The sequence below is a fragment of the Delphinus delphis genome, chromosome 1, assembly GCF_949987515.2.
Source record: "Delphinus delphis chromosome 1, mDelDel1.2, whole genome shotgun sequence".
In the NCBI taxonomy this organism is placed as follows: domain Eukaryota; kingdom Metazoa; phylum Chordata; class Mammalia; order Artiodactyla; family Delphinidae; genus Delphinus; species Delphinus delphis.
The window spans coordinates 54,848,614-54,866,234 of NC_082683.1; the positions used below are offsets into that span (position 1 = coordinate 54,848,614).

The 17,621-nt window shown below is 43.1% G+C and overlaps 1 protein-coding gene across 1 annotated transcript in view; it reads left to right on the forward strand.

Moving 5' to 3' along the window:
• Positions 1-306: 306 nt before the first annotated feature.
• The window catches only part of CACHD1 (cache domain containing 1), a 217,304-nt gene continuing 199,989 nt past the window's right edge, over positions 307-17,621 (forward strand). Inside the window, exon 1 of the mRNA XM_060005710.1 lies at positions 307-546. Within this exon, the coding sequence (XP_059861693.1) occupies positions 307-546 (240 nt within the window). The remainder of the gene's footprint in view (positions 547-17,621) is intronic.

Here is a 17,621-nt window from a genome sequence, read left to right on the forward strand (position 1 = left end):
CGCAGCTCTTCCAGCCGTCCGCCGCACCGCGGGGGCCGCGCCGGCGCCGGGGTCCCGCGGACGGCTGGGGCGGCCGCTTCCTCTCCCGCCGCGGCCACCGGGGCCCGGAGATGGTGGCCGCCCGCGCTCCCGCGCCGTAGCTGGGCGCCCCCTAAGTTCGGGAGCCGCCGCGGCGCTGAGAGGCGGCTGCAGAAGGGCGAGAAAGTTTTGCCGGGTGCGTGGAGCGGGCCCTGGGCGCACCTCCCGGAGCTCCCTCCCCGCTTCCCGGCGCCTGGAGCCCGTCGGCGGGGAGTGGGGGTAGGCGGCATGGCTCGCGAGCCGGAGGAAGAGGAGGCGGCGGAGGCGGCCGCCCTGGCCCGCGGGGGTCGGGGCTCGCTCGGCCGGGCTGGGGCGCGGCGGCCGCCCCTCTGGCTGCTCTGCCTGGCCGCGGGCTGGCTGCTGGGCGCCGGGGCCGACGCCGACTTCTCCATCCTGGACGAGGCGCAAGTGCTGGCGAGCCAGATGCGGAGGCTGGCGGCCGAGGAGCTGGGGGTCGTCACCATGCAGGTAAGGGCCCCCCCCATCGCGCCCGCGAACTTGCCAGGCATCCCGCCTATCTCCTCCGCGCAGAGCCCGGTCCCATCCCCAGTACAGGTCCCCTTAAACGAGCACCGACCTCGCTGGCATGCACAGAGCCCCCTTTGCCCCGGACACCTCCGCCCTCCGCATGGACCCCCTGACTACACACCAACTCCTCTTCCAAGCACTCGGGTCCCCTTTCTCCTCTGCAGAAGCCCCTGCCCTTTGCACAGACCCATTTTCCCCGCCCCCCGGCACAGTTCCATTATCTCGGCAAGGATTCTCAGGTTCCCTCGCACCTCCTTTCCTAATTTGCACGCATTTCCCTGCAGTCTTTTTTACTCCTCCACCCCTGCAAACTCCCCTTCCCACTTTGTGTACCCATCCCAGGACAGCCGGTCCCGCCTGGCCCGGATGATTTTCCGAGACCCCCAGTGTACCCCCTTGATCACCTCTTCGGGTCCCCCAGACCTAGGCGCTGCAGTGGGCACCGGGAGGGGAGGCATCGCTGCGTGCGCAGCAGCTCCGGGGCCACCTGGGGTCCCGGCTGAGAGCGGCCGAGAGAGTGAACTCCGCGCTCCCTTTCCCCGCCCGGGTGTATTGGGGGAGGGGCTGGCCTGGTAGACTCCGGGTAGATTCCCGACTCGTCCTGTGTGGTGGACTTTTTTTGTTGTTGCTTTCCGCTGTCGCTGTTGTCGGTTGCGCGCTGTCGGCTGTTTTTGTTTTGTGTATGCCTTTTGGGGAGGAAAAAGGGAGCATAGTGAATAAGGTTCCCATTTCTCTAAATTGTTTACCAGGTCCGTCCTCCCCAGGAGAGGAAGGGGGCTAAAGAAAGATTGCCCGAGGCTAGTAAGGAATCCTGAAGATGTTACTAATAACCAATAGTAGTAAAAAATTGCTAAACAGAAACCACCTGGAGATTCTATCGCGCCGTTATTTTAACCTCCTTGGCCCACTAGTTTAGGAGGAGAGGTTGAGATGACATTCCGAGTCTGAAACCTTTGCTATAACATTCTTCCGTAAAATAACCTCATCCTCTTCTTATGTCTTCTAACAATAATAACGGTGATGAATGTGGTCTTCGAAAGAGCGAAGTTTCCAGGAATGTGTTCTTGGAATAGGTTTCTGATTGCGATTCTACCGTGACAACCCTTCTACCTCCCACCGGGAGAGGTGTTTTAAAGTCACTTGGGACTCAGGTTTCTGATGTCCTTTTTTTTTTTTTTAAACTTCTCTCCCTAACCCTACGCCCCCTCCCCCCACGCCCCAGTCTCCTTCCAGGATGATACAGTTTTCCTAAAGCTAGTTCCACAGACCTTTACCGCTGTAGTGAAAGACTGTAGGGTTTTTTGTTTTGTTTTAGGAGTGAGGTGAGGCTGAGGAGTGGATGGTTTGCTTGAATGGCAATGCTGCGTTTATTTGCAGGCACCGGCCCTGAAGTGCAATAGAGTCCGATTTTTCTTCATGTGCATAATAGTAGACAAGCTTTTAAGATACGTCGTTTAACTTTTCTATGCAGATCTTTTAGGCTCAGATTAAGTTATAATTTTCTCCATATGCGTTTTCTGATTTCTGAGGATTGCTGACAGAGATCTTAGGAGTGAAGTGACCTTTAGAGGAAATGAACTAAAATGTTAGGGATAAACGAGGATTTCTTTTTCCACTGATGAATGTTTCAATTCAGAGGACAAATAATTGTCTTTTTGCATAGAGACCCTCTTTTAATAAAGGAAATTTAATACGTTGCAGTTTGGGACTGTGTTTGTAAGATTAGCAGGCATTTATCACCTTCATCCCATCACTAGGGCTGGACAAGGAACCTCAGGGTTTTTTTTCCCCCTTCACTATATAAGGTAAGGACTAGCTTTTTCTAAGATGCTGACAGCAGTTTTACTGTTTCTCACCCGATCCTTGACAAAAGGTGAAATCGGATCCCAACACATTGTCATTCAGGTAGGGATCCAAAGCAAATGTAGTTTTAAAAGGCTTCCCTGTTGAAAAGGAGACACTTTAGAAAAAAAGCTCTGATCAGTGGGGGGTTTGTGCCCAAATGGCCCTTTATCTCCTCCCAACTGGCCTCTTTCTAACACCTTTGCAACCTCATTGTGGAAACTGGCCTCCTGGGGACAGGGTTTTGTCTGGCAAAATGTGAAGTGGCTTCTCTCCTTTTTTGAAAGGAGCAGCACATACTGTATTTAAATTCTTCTTCTTGAGCTGTACATTGATCTGCCACTTGCCTCCTTCTGGGAAAATTGGGGAAAGGGTCTCTTTTCAATTTTGTTAGACTGTCAGCTTTTGGGGGGAGGGAACACTTGTAAAAATCTAAGGCAGGTTAGATTTTTTGCCCTTAGAACAAAGGTTTTGAGCCTCACATTTTCCTCCGTAAACCTCTGGGATTTTTTCAATGTGTCTGAAATTATATGGGTTTAGCTGCCTAAAGTGCAGATAATATAGTCCTTCCTTGTGACATGTTGGATTTTATAGCTGTGGAGCTAATCTGTTGCTCAGAGGCAGGTAGCCTCATTTGGGCATTAAGGTGAGCAGGGTCAAACTTCCATCTGTAGATACGAGGGGGTTGGGGAGAGATGATGTCTCTTTGCAGAAAAAGAATGTCCTCTCTTGATTAAGGGATTGACTCTTCACTTGACCTTGGCGTTTCCAGTACAGTGCAGACCTTTCAGGACAGCATCTTCTTTGACAAGAAACTCTCTGTAGGTCAGTTTATACATGAAAAGCCTATTTCCAGACTTCAGTTGCTGCTGCTGCAATTCTCCAAGGACCGTTTTTAATTTTGAGAAATTGCAAAGTAGCCTTCCAAGGAGGCCTGTTGCCGCCTCTGTCACAGGACAGGCACAAGGAGTCATTTTACAAAAACAAAACCCAGGCCTTCTTTCAGCACTGTTGTTTCCCATGGCATAGTTTTTGTGCTTGCTGATAGAGAAGACAGTTTGAAAAGCGATCTATCTTAAAGATTTTCTTGGAAAGGTTTTCTCATGGAGGCTGCCTGCTCATGTTTTTTTTTTTGTTGTGGTGGTGGTTCCTTTTTAGTAATGGACAAAATTAAAAAAACAAAAACTCTAAATGATCTGCACCAGCTAATTTTGCCAGTGCCCTGGGAAAGCTGCCACTGAATACTGCCCCCCTGGCAGCAGACCCCATACATCATGGGTAAAAGTCAAAAACCTAATCATCGTCTCCTCAGGGGTCTCGTGGAGTGAAGCCATCAACGTTGAGATCTAGGGAGCAGAGAGTGGCTGTGTCCAGGGAGGCTTGCCTCTGCTTTTTCATTCATGCAACAAGTTTTAATCGAAGAAAATCGTAGAGTGGAAAGAACTCCACATTGGATATTTGGAAACCTGGGTTCCAGCTCTGCCACTTGAGAAGTTGGGTGATCTTTGTCTGCAAACCTGGAAATGATGATTCTTCCTAGAGATCTGTTCTGTGGACCTAATGGCAATAGTGTGCGTGAAGGCACCTGCTGATGTGAAGTTGGGGCTGGGAAATGTTGATGGACGTGGTTGTTCTTAAATGGAGAAATATTCCTTGGAAGCTGGCTGAGCACAGAGCATTATGCTAGCTGGGTGTTTGGGGGATTTACAGGGAGGTATCACAGCACAACCCCTTAAGGAGTTTGCAACGTGCAGGCGGAGGTAAGGTTGCACAGGTAAAACAGTTAAGCAACAATGCCTGCTTGTTAGAAGGCATATCGGGCTCTGGGAGCCATTTCACCAGGCACTTATAAGGCCCATTTAACATTATATGACAATACAGGCTTCCTAACAGCAAGGGCCTGGCACACGTCCAGGGTGCCCGCCTTGATGTTAGCTCTAACTCAGCTCTGCTGGGCTGGGCATAGTCACTGTGAACTTGGCAGACACACTAGCAGGTTGGTCGGACAGCTGCTATATGGGGCTTGGAAGAGGGGTGGGTGAGGAGGGTCCTTCCAGCAGGGACAGAAGAAATACCAGAAGCACAAACTTGAGCTTGAACTCAAATTGAAGAAAGAGCAGCAGCCAGGACAGTCATGACTTCAGAAACTGAAGGGTGCTGTAGGGGTGAGGTGTTGACTGAAAATATAGAGCAGTGTTGTAAATAGTGGCTACAGCTGAAAGTGAAAGGGGAGGCCTTCTTTGTATGCCCTAGGACAGCATTACGTAAGTTCATTTTTCATATTGGCATACATTCAACAAACTTTTGGGGGAGGCTTCTATTCTATGAGGGGCCTTGGGTTCAGCTAAGCTGGGGATACAAGGTAAATAAGGCCTGGTCCAGGCCCTGAAGTTCTCAACTGATGATGCAGACAGATACAAAAGGAGGTGGTATGATACGGGGGTTAAGGAGAGGCAGAGAGGTGTTAGAAAGCAGTGGGCTAGTGCCATGGTAGAGAGAGGAACAGGGCATTATGGGAGTACAGAGGAGGGCTGCCGAAGCCCATCTGGTGAGGTAACGGAAGTTGGCTACTCCTCCTTTGGCCTTTTAAATGAACTGTCCACACACAGAGGCCAGTCCTGCAAGCAGAAACAGCCTCAGACCTTAAGGGTAACCAAATCAGCAGTTCACCAGACATTTCTAATGCCCTTTGGTCGTACTGGACAAGGTAGCTGTTATATCTTAAGCACCAGAAAAGGGGGGTGGCTGTGACTCTTGTACCTCTGCACATGGCCACACGTCTTATCTCATTTCTTTGGCCACCACGCCCGGAGTTCCTGTGGTTATTGGACATAACCATCTTTGTGGCTCTACTATAACTGCGTGCTGATTTGCAGTTATGTTTAGGCAAGGTTGGCATTTGCCCCTTAATCATGTCCATCATACCAGGAATGGCATGTTTTAGGATGATTTGAACGTGTACTTAGGCAATCGAGAATGTTTTAGGGCTGAAATAATCACCTGTATTTGCAGATAATGTTGTTTGAGCCTATGCCCCGTGCGCAGTATAAGCCCTAGTGGGAAAACTGCGGCCTTGTTTTCTTCTGAGATTGAATGTTTGGAGTAGAGGAAAATTGACCATTGGTGGATGACTTTGAGTTGAACTTGGTAAGAATGAGCGCAAGGAAAAGCATGTTGAATCCCTTCTGAGGGACTCTCACTGGTGTGCTTAGTACTTCCTCCCCTTCCTCTCCACTGATACCTGTCTTAGCTGGCATCCTCGCCTGTGCTTATGCTTTTCCTGCCAGTCGTACTTGAGCCTGGCGGGGTGTGGGGGAGGGGAAGGAGATGGTGTTACACTTTCTAACTTGGTGCTATTTCTGGTTGCTGCGTGAAGAGAGTTCCTTCCTTGAGCTTAAGTGGATGAGCAGACAGGAAACTTGCAGAACTCTGGAAGTTAGGTATTACGTGCAGTGGGATTTGCTTTGAATCTGCTTGAACCTGGTGTAAGAGTGTATTGGAAGTCAAAAACATATAAAGGGCGACAGTTTTGACTCAGCTAGTTATTAACTACGTCACTTCCGGCATGTTATTAAATCACCCTGAACTTGAGTGTCTTCGCGCTTCATTTGGTTAATGGAGGGAAGTATCTTTGAGCACAAAGTCTAACATAGGAACAGTCAGTAAACAGAAATAAATATGGGACAATCTATTTAGTGCCAGGGCACAGAACCTGGAAGCAACAAACATGCAACTCCAGAGCCTGAATGAAACCGAAATCTAAGCTACATGTGGTCAGTCCTCTGGCCCAGGGGTTACCAAAGTGTGGTGCACGGACCTCAGGGATGTGATGCAAAATCATCCTTTGTGGCTTGTGAGGAAAGTATTAGACCTGCTATTTATAGTTATTTATTTACTTTTAAGCTTTCTAAATGCAGAGACTTGAAAAAATATACAGAAGTAAAGAGAATAGCATAAGAATGCTCCTGTACCTCTCACCCAGCCTAAATAGCTATCAACTTGTGGTCACACTAGTTTCATATCTGCCTCTGCCTCCACATGCTCTTCCCCTCCCCCGCAGATTATTTTGAAGCAAATTCCAGGTATCACAGCATTTCATCCATAACATTTTTATTGCATCCTTATTTAATTTCATGTTTTATAATATGCATAATATATTGCTGCACTAGTGTATAGAATTTGCAATCCATAAATACAAATCTTTTGGAGGATATATACTTATAATTTTTTTTATAATGAAGTGCCTGAGCAAAATGATCACTGCGTCCCCTGGCCCTTTACAAATAGCTAGTACCTTTGCCCAGCAGCCTCCTTTGCCTTCCATATGTAACGCCCAAGTTTCTTTTGCATCTGACCCTCATTTTCATGCCTGGCTTTCCCCACGAGGCTGTGAGCTTCCATGTTTTCTTAGTGGCCAGCTTATAGTCTGAGCATATGTATTTGACTGATACGCCACAGGCCCCGTCTTCTTACTCCTACTTTGTCCCTCTTGCAGAGAAGGAAGGCAGGAGTGAGAAAGGAACAAGGCAAAATAAGCTGTGAGGGAGGAGGGGAGGTTGAGGAGGAAAAGCTGATTATATATGTAATGTATCTTCTGATGAGTCTGTCAGCAGATATTCCCTGGGTGCCTTGTTGCAGAATCAGAGGCTGGGAGAGTGCACGGAAAGTATAGGATACCCAGTGCTTTCCCTCCAAGAGCTGTGTCTTACCAGAGAGGCTAAACCAACTTGAATAGGTCAAGGCAGTATAGAAAGAAATGCTAAAATATGGGATCAAGGTTACACGGGGAGGGGTGGGGGGGTTGCTAGCTCTGACGTTGCCAGGGGTCAGTTAGACAGAATGAGTAAGGCGGGCCAGGTGTAGGTCAGTAGGGAACGGTGTTGGCTGTTGTAAACAGGAGGTCACTGATGGGGGCTGAAAGGAGGCAGCTGCTACTCAGCTTCTCCGATTGCTGCCCAGTGGCAATGAGGGTCCCGTGTTGCCACGTGACTCACTTTTCAGGAGAAGCTGGGTATCTTGTTTTTAGATGAAATCCCTTGATTCTTAAAATGTTGGCAAACAATCCACATTTAAAAAACAAAATAAACAAACAAACAAAACATTGTGTGGGCCAAAGCAAACATGCCTGTAGGCTGCATCAGGCCAGAGGCCACCAGTTTGCGGTATCTGGATTAGAATTATTCAGTGAGCTCCAGGAGACAAAATCAGTGCTTGTGTGTAAAGGCTATGGGGAAGCAAGTTTCTGTATGGTAGGAAGGACAACTTTCTGATAGAAGAGTTCTAAATTGGATTGCTTTAGGAGATGAGCTCCCTGTCATCCTAATTACTTAAGCAAATGGTCATCGAATGTTTATTTGGTGCCAGGCACTATGTTCGTTCTGAGGCAGCCATCGGTTAATTTCCAAGGCAGTGAACGGTATGAGAAAGGAGGTTCCGGATGCTTGGAGAAAGTATGTCAGAGATGTTAACCCATTTGCGGGGTGCAGAGGGATTCAGAGAGTGCCATTCCCAGAAGTCTCCTTTGTGATGACGCCTTCAAGAAGTGGAAAAACGGCCTTAAGATTTGGAGTTTAGAGAGCTGGAGGGAAGGAAGGGTGCAGGAAGAGGTCAGAGAAGTAGACAGAAGTCAGGTAGTGGGTCCTTGGATCCTTCATGTCCGTCAAGACACATGGCAGGTAACAGAGCACCCAGTTTATACCAGCTTAAACAAGGAAGTAAGTACTGCCTCATGCAATTGGACAGTCTAGGGGAGATCTTTGGGCAGGGCTAGATGAGGGCTCAGTGTGGCCGTACCCTCCTTCCCTCCATTCTCATAGGTTCTCCCCTTTGTTTCAACATGGCTGGCAGTAGCTTCTTAGTGTTTGAGTTGAGAACTAGCTGCTGCTTGTGCCTGAGTCTCTTGTCTTTGGAAGAGATGTGCTCTGGGCAGGGGTGGCGGGGCGTGGCGGGGGGGAGGAATAGGAACCTGGAGAAATGAGGAACTTGGTGCCTAGAAAGCTCAGCTGAAGTGATTTAGGATTCAGGCACCATTAGCAGCCACCACATCCCATGGCCTGCTCCGTACCTAGGTTCTGTCTCCCCCAGTACAGTTCCGGGAGGACCTGCTTTGCGGTCTCCCTGCTTCTGGCCTGCACACAGGCTGGCTGGCCTCTCACTGTGGTCCTGTGGCCTGCCCTGAGGGGCTGTACAAACTCAGCCTCAGCAGGCCTGCCCTGGGAATGCCTTTTCTCCCTGACCTGTCAGATCCACGGATCACTGGGTGCCATGAGAACTGGGAAGAACCAGAGAGAAAGCCAGATGGACCTCTCGCATTTTACAGATGAGAAACGGAGGCCCACTGGAGAGTGGCTCTCTGGAGCTTACACCAGTAGTACGTGTGGTAGACTTAGAACTAGAACTCAGGTCTTCGTTTTAGGGTTCTTGCTTTTTGACCTTTTTCACAGTTCTACCCCATGGCAGCTCCATTTTCCTACAGAAGATTGCCTTAAATTGAAAGGAAACTTGACTTAAGAACCTTTCCATCCCTCTTTTGAAAAAAACTGGCTTATTTCTTTTATGGTTGAGAACTTAAAGCTGATAGTCTAATTTGACAGCAAACTGGGTTTTGTTTTGTCTGTTTGTTTGTTTTAAAGCTACTTAAATACCTAGAAGTCAGTGAGCCACTGAAGAAATACAAAAATTCTGAGACTTACCACAATGTTAGATATTTTTAGATATTTTTTAAAAGAACAAATTTAATTGGTCAATAGCTATTTATAATTGTGAACCTGTACCACCAAAGTAATTTTTAATTAAAAAGATAAAGCAGAAAAAGAAAACAGAACTTTAAGGGAGGAACAACTTTGGTTTTTTGGTATTTATATAAAAGCTACAGAAGGAAATTACACCTGTAATTTTCAGGCAGAGTGCTATTTTAGAATTGAATTTTGGGACTGCATATCTCTCCCCGGTTATTCGAAGTATGAAGTCCTTTCTTTTTGTGAAAATTGTAATAGTATCATTACTTTGGAGGGGTTGTTTGTTTGATTTGATAATGAAACAAAATAAATGTCATTTGAATGCCTCTTTACCTTGCCCACTTTGTTCTGAATTCAAAAGAAGTTTGCCTTACTTCAGATTTACATAGTCACATGATTTCTCAGTTAATTACAGTTAGAAAAGTTCCAACACCCAAATACCAGCCTGGGTCCACTGAAAAGTAGCTTCTGGTCCATATATCCCTGGAAATAGTGTCCTTTATTGTCATTGTAGTAGAGAAGCCAGTGGAGGGAATTCTTATCCATTGTACATGATAACCTCCTGGTTCTGTTCCAACCATAACAGTTATTTTAAAGGCTCGGTCAAAGCCCAAGACTCCAGCACTTTTTTTTTTTTCTGGATTCCCCTTGGATATTTTTTTTTAATTTTAATTTTTGCATCGAGTATTTGAAAAGATACTTCGAGGCCCTGGTGGAGGGGCAGTGAAAATCGGCAAGCCAGTGAGAATGAACCTGAATTTTTAATTAGGCTTTGAGTTGTTTCTGCAAAGTGTGGAGACATCATTAGTGATGTAAGTCTTGTTGCATTAGCAGAGACTGACACTTCACTTCAAACGGGGAGAGTGCAGCTGTCCTGTGCAGATAAAAGTTGCCAAGTGCAGAATAGCAAGGTGGATTGGTAGATAATTAGCTGTCCCACATTACTGCAGTGTGGAAGAAGCCCGCCAGTCATGGACAGGAAGGAGGAATTATTAGCGGGAGAAAATCCAAGTGTGTCATAAAGCACTTTGGAATCACTTCAGCTGTGGCAGAGCTGATAAGGAGTATGTTAAGGAAACAAGACAAACTGAGTCTAGTATATGATGGCCAGCTTTCTCTCTTTTTTTTTTAAACAAATCTTAATTCAAAAGAGGAATAGCCAGAAATTAATGATCCATAAATACTCTGAAGTACAGATTCATCAGTCTGCCCTGACTCTGCATATAAAATAATTAACCAGCTTAAAATAGTCTTCATAGTTCCATGTCACTTGAAAATAAAGTAAGGATTCTAAATAGGAAAAAAAAAATCACAGGGAGACCATAAAGCCTTAACAATTACAGTTCTGTGTATAACCATGAAAAGATATTTGAAGAAGAAATTTTGAAGTCTGTCACCTCCCTGATATGTGTTACAGTATTTATAAGTGGTTTGAGGATATATTTATGTCCTTATGGGTGGTGCACGTTTTAAAAGTTTTGCTGTTATCTTCGCATTCATCTCTGGGAATGAGCAGTGTAGAAAGACCTGTTGGGTTTCTTATCAGACATTTGCTAATTCACATGAAACTTCATGGGATCTTTTTCTGTCCACTGGATTGCACCCTGGGCCCCTATCAGGATCCTGGACGCCGTGTCCTAATTCCACCCATGTTTCTTGATTGGCTTTCTCCAAAGCCTGTGCTTCTCCTGGCAGCCCAGGGACAGGAAGTGCTAAAGTACTCAAGGTGCTGCGTTCTGCTTGGATGGTGTCCTCTCTGAATGAGGGCTACGCTTGGCTGCTGTAGGAGAGCCAGATTTCTGCTTTTTGCTGCTTGTCTGCTGCCTCTCTTGGTTGTTCCTGCCCTGAGCAGTTTTGGAGAAAGCCTGGAGAACTGAGGTTTTTGGCAATCTTGGCTATTGGATCCAGAGCAGGTTTCACGGACCCTACGTGAACTGGGGATATTTGCCCCTTTTGTAGTCCTTGGCGGGGGACTAGACTGTGTGCTGACTTGTGAACCTTTTCATTTGTTATGGGTTGATATCCCAGAGTTAGTGTAAATTCAGATGACCAAGGAGGCCTGGAAATTTTTATTTGCATCCATGTGTAATCAGTTAACAAATGCGGGCAAGAGTTGGAAACAGTAAAGCTTTGTACGGATGAGGACTGTTAGAGTGTAAGCTCTCACAAGAAAGAGCCCAGATTTATTCATCTGTATAGTCCTGGTCTGTTAACACAGTCTCTGGCACATGGCGAGGACTTAAAAAAGGTCTGGACTACTGAAATTGTGCGGTCATCTTTAAACAGTAGATTTTGTAACTTTCTAATACTATTCTGAATTTAGCTTTTGCTACTGTTTGTTTCATTACCTAGTCTAGACTTAAGTGAAATGTCTTGAGCCTACACTTGCTACTAAAGATTTAACATGTTTCGGATGAGTGACAGTGTCTAGCAGAGTAAGCACATCAAGACTCTAAGTATTAGTTGGTTCTGATGTCTAATTTCTTCATGTTAGAGAAAGCTTAGGTATGTATATCGGGGCCACTTAGGAATATAAAAAATACAAAAATGTGCGTGTACTTGCAAATTGTGTACTTAGAGCTACTTAATCCTAGAGGTTAAATTCATCAGTTAGTTCATTTAACGAATATGTATTGAGCACATACTATATGCCAGATACTGTGCTTGGATTTGAGTTCGTGGTTAACACGAGAGAGACAGGATCTCTACTCTTACAGAGTGTACCACCTACTAGGGGAAATAGACATTAAAGAAGTAATCATATAAATAAGCATAAGTGATACACTTTTTGAGTAATGTTATGAAGGAAACAAGGATTATTAGAAAGACACCAGGGAGATCTTTTAAAAATATGTCAGATATGTTGCTTCTCTGCTTAAATCTCTCTAAAGGCTCCCATCTGACTCAGAGTAAAATCCAAAATTACAGTGGTCTTCACAGCCAGTGTGATCTGGCCCCTTATATCTTTGTGGCCTTATTTTTTATCTCCCCTTCACCCACCCAGTTCCCGCCCCCCCCCCCCCCCCGCCCCGCCCCAGTTCCCGACACAATGTTCCTCTAATGCTCCAAGCACACACTTGCCCCAGAGTCTTTCTACTTGCTCTTCCTTTTGTCTGGGAAGAGCAAAAAAACTTTTCCTGCCCATCTTCTTTAAAACAGTATCCTCCCTTGCCTCTCCTTACTCTGCCACCTTACCCTATTCATTTTGTTTGTCAAGCCTCTTAAGTTCCCACAGGTAAGCTTTGTATTATTCACTTGTTTTCTTATGGAATGCTGCTTGGCATTTAGAATTACTCAACAAATACTGAACTGGATAAGGCGAGTGGGAGTGACAACTCTGGACTGGATGGCATGGGAAGGAATCAGAGGAGGTGATTCAAAGGAGGAGCCAATCTGAGGAGAGGTGGGAGTGGGGCTAGCAAACGAAGGGGGAGCCAGTCAGGGAGGGCAAGGGCTAGCATTGGAACAGAGGCAAGAGCCTGTGTAGAGGTCTTGAGGCCAAATTTTGGCATACTTAAAGAACTGAAAGATAGCCAGGTGGCTGACTTATTAGCCTGCCAGCAGAAAGATGATGCAAATGAGGAATTTGAACCTTATTTCTAATCAATGCAAGTGTAATTGTTTCCCTATAACTCTTTTGATCATGCCTTTACTGATAAGGACCCATTCGAAAGGTGAAGATGCACGATGAAAGACCCTGGATCTGTAGCGGTCTGGAGGTTGGAAAATCTGTGGCAGGTCATTTGTTTCTCTCTTGCAACAGAGGGAAGGAGAGAGGGAGGGGGAGAGGGGGTGGGAGATTACTGCTTCATGAAAAATTTAAATGTTGCTTCATTCTTCTACACCTATAAATTAAAAAAAATACTCATACTTCCCATGTTATTCTTTATCTTGGAAGGGGGGGAAAACAACTAGAGCAAACTCTGAATACAGCAATGAAGTCCTGCAGTAATGATTTAGAGGTACTTTCCCCCCATTGTATTGCATTCATTCACAAAGATAGATAGATAGATTTACACACAGTAAAATGGACTGTTTTTTCTCCCCGCAGATAGCAATGATCACTTTTTAATGGGGCCTTTAAATTTTAGAACCAAATCTTTGTGAAGTGGGTCGAACATTTTTTTTCATTTTAATTTAAAAGTTGTAAAATGTACATAACATAAATTTTTTTTTTTTCATAACATAAATTTTTTTATCTTCATCATTTTTAAGGGCGCAGCTGTGGCATTAAGTACATTCACCTTGTTGTGCAGCCATTACCACCATCTATGTCCAGAACTTTTTTGTCTTCCCCAACTGAAACTCTGTAGCCATTAAACAATAACTCCTCATTTCCCCCTCCCCCCAACCCCTGGCAACCACTATTTACTTTCTACCTCTGTGAATTTGACTACTTTAGGTACCTTGTATATGTGGAATCATACAATATTTGTCCTTTTGTGGCTTATTTCACTTACTATGTCTTCCGGGTTCATCCACGTTATGGCATGAATCAGAAGTTCCTTCCTTTTTACAAAACCATAATTCAAAAAGACACACGCACCCTTATGTTCATAGCAGCACTACTCACAATAGCCAAGAAATGGAAACAACCTCGATGTCCATCAACAGATGAATGGATAAAGAAGATGTGATACACATATACAATGGAATATTACTCAGCCATACAAGAGAATGAAATTATGCCATTTGCAGCAACATGGAGGGATCTAGAGATTATCATACCAAATGAAGTAAGTCAGAGAAAGACAAATATCATATGATATCGCTTATGTGTGGAATCTAAAATACGACACAAATGAATTTATATACAAACAGACTCACAGACATAGAGAACAGACTTGTGGTTGCTAAAAGGGGCAGGTATAAGGGAGGAATGGATTGGGAATTTGGGATTAGCAGATGTAAACTATTATATTTAGAATGCATAAAAAACAAGGTCCTACTGTATAGCACAGGAAACTATATTCAATATCTTGTGATATATATACATATATGTATATATACATATATATGAATATATATTCATATATACACATATATAACTGAATCACTTTGTACAGAAGAAATTGTAAATCAACTATACTTTGATAAAATAAAAATAAATTCCTTTTTTAAGGCTGAATAATATTCTGTTGTAAATATATATCATTATTTTGTTTGTCCATTTATCCATAGATGGTCCCTTGGGTTGCTTCCACCTTTTGGCTACTGTAAATAATGCTACTATGAACATGAGTGTATAGATACTTGTTTGAGTCACTGCTTTCAATTCTTTTGGGTATATACCCAGAAGTGGAATTGCTATATCATATGATAATTCTATGTTTAATTTTTGACAGAGAGTCATACTGTTTTCCATAGTGGCTGCACCATTTTACATACTTATCAGCAATTCACAAGAATTCTCATTTCTTCCCATTCTTGCCAACATTTGTTTTTGTTTACAGTAGCCACTCTAATGGGTGTGAAAATGTACTCTTTTTGGTGTAGAGTTCCATGAAATTTGGTAAATGCACATCATGGAACTCTCACCACAATCCAAATACAGAAGTTTCATCACACTTCAAAATTCTCTGTTGCTCGTTTTAGTCATTCCTTCCCTTCCCCCACTCCCCAACTTGCTTCACCTGAAAACCATCTCCATCTCTAATTTGCTTTTTCCAGAGTGTCATATAAATGGAGGCATTACAGTATGCATTTTGAGTCTGGCTTTTTAAATTTAGTATAATGCCTTTGAAATTCATCCATGTTATGTATATGAGTAGCTTATTCCTTTTTATTGCTGAGTAGAATTCCACTGTGTGGATGTACCACAGTTTGTCTATCCATTAACCAATTGAAAAACATTTGGATTTTTTGAGGCCATACATCTATAAATATTCTTAATGTAAACATTCCCATACAAGTTTTTGTTTGAACACAATTTTTCATATTTCTAGGGGTGGGATTACCATGTTAAGTGTATGTTAAACTTTGTTAGAAACTGCTAGTCTGTTTTCCAAAGGCGCTATCTCATGATGTATTCCCACTAGCAATGGATAAAAGTCCTGGTAGCTCCACAGCCTCACCAGAACTTGATTGGGTCAGTCATGTTAATGTTAGCCATGGTAAAATGTATGAAGTGGTATCTCATTGTGGTCTTAAAGAACATTTCCCTAATGAGTAATGGTGCTGAGCATTTTTTCATGTGCCTATTTGCTATTAGTATATCTTTTTTGGTGCAATATCAAAACCTTTGCCCACTTTTAAATTGAGTTGTTTCCTTTTCTTCATTATTTTTTTTAAAAAAATGATTTACTGATTTTTAAATTAAATTTGTAGATTTGTACAATGATTATTATCATCTAGTTTTATAACATTTTCATTACTCCTGAAAGTTCCTATGTGCCTGTTGTTGAGTTTTGAGAGGTACTTAGAAAAAATATTCAGATGTACTTTTAATTTCCTTATGAGTGCCAAATTCTACTACAAGTTGTTTTTTTTAATTTTTTTTTATGCAGCAGGTTCTTATTTAAATTATCTATATTATACATATTAGTGTATACATGTCAATCCCAATCTCCCAATTCATCACACCACCTCCACCACCCCCCGCCACTTTCCCCCCTTGGTGTCCATACGTTTGTTCTCTACATCTGTGTCTCTATTTCTGCCCTGCAAACTGGTTCATCTGTACCATTTTTCTAGGTTCCACATATATGTGTTAATATACGATATTTGTTTTTCTCTTTCTGACTTACTTCACTCTGTATGACAGTCTCTAAATCCATCCATGTCTCTACAAATGACCCAATTTCGTTCCTTTTTATGGCTGAGTAATATTCCATTGTATATATGTACCACATCTTTATCCATTCATCTGTCGATGGACACTTAGTGTTGGAAGATTTTTAATCACAGTTTCAATTTCATTGCTTGTGATTGGTCTGTTCATATTTTCTATTTCTTCCTGGTTTAGTCTTGGAAGGCTATACCTTTCTAAGAATATGTCCATTTCTTTCAGGTTGTCCATTTTATTGGCATAGAGTTGCTTTTAGTAGTCTCTTATGATTCTTTGTATTTCTGTGATGGCCATTGTAATTTCTCCTTTTTCATTTCTAATTTTATTGATTTTAGTCCTCTCCCTCTTTTTCTTGATGAGTCTGGCTAAAGGTTTATCAATTTTGTTTATCTTCTCAAAGAACCAGCTTTTAGTTTTATTGATCTTTGCTATTGTTTTCTTTGTTTCTATTTCATTTATTTCTGCTCTGATCTTTATGATTTCTTTCCTTCTACTAACTTTTGGTTTTGTTCTTCTTCTCTAGTTTCTTTAGGTGTAAGGTTAGATTGTTTAATTGAGATTTTTCTTGTTTCTTGAGGTAGGCTTGTATTGCTATAAACTTCCCTCTTAGAACTGCTTTTGCTGCATCCCATAGGTTTTGGATCGTCGTGTTTTTGTTGTCATTTGTCTCTAGGTATTTTTTGATTTCCTCTTTGATTTTTTCAGTAATCTCTTAGTTATTTAGTAACGTACTGTTTAGCCTCCATTTGTTTGTGTTTTTTACATTTTTTCCCCCTGTAATTGGTTTCTAATCTCATAGCGTTGTGGTTGGAAAGATGCTTGATATGATTTCAGTTTTCTTAAATTTACTGAGGCTTGATTTGTGACCCAAGATGTGATCAATCCTGGAGAATGTTCTGTGTGCACTTGAGAAGAAAGTGTAATCTGCCGTATTTGGATTGAATGTCCTATAAATATCAATTCAATCTCTCTGGTCTATTGTGTCATTTAAAGCTTGTGTTTCCTTATTAATTTTCTGTCTGGATGATCTGTCCGTTGGTATAAGTGAGGTGTTAAAGTCCCCCACTATTATTGTGTTACTGTCGATCTCCTCTTTTATAGCTGTTAGCAGTTGCCTTATGTATTGATATAAGTTGCTTTTTTAAGTGCCATTGTTTTCACAAGAAATTTGCTTTCACAGCTTAAAGAATAATGGTGCCCAGGATTAGAAAGAATCAAGTATAATCTAGGATAGATAAAAATCTTTAAAAGAGAATTCAGGAATTTTCAGTTCTTGTTTTCAGCAAGAAATAAAGCATTATATAAGAGCTTTAGTTAATGTGTCCTGAGTAGAGTTGTAGATTTAATCAGTTAATCTTAGTAACTATTGACTGACCTCCTGTACACCTCAGCACTGTTCTAGGTGGTGATAACCAGAACTCAGTCCCTGCCTTTGGGAGGCTTGGCTTCTGGGAGAGTGAGATAAATATTCAAGCATGCAAAAATTAAATCAAAATGACACTAGACCCTGATCAGTTCTGTGAAGGAGTTAAATTAGGCTACTGTGCCATTTAAAGGAAGCCTCCTGGGGGAGCTGAGACTGAAATGGGCTTGGGGAGGTAGACCTGGGAGGAGCTGGAAGAAGGAGTAGGAAGCATAGGCCCTGAGAG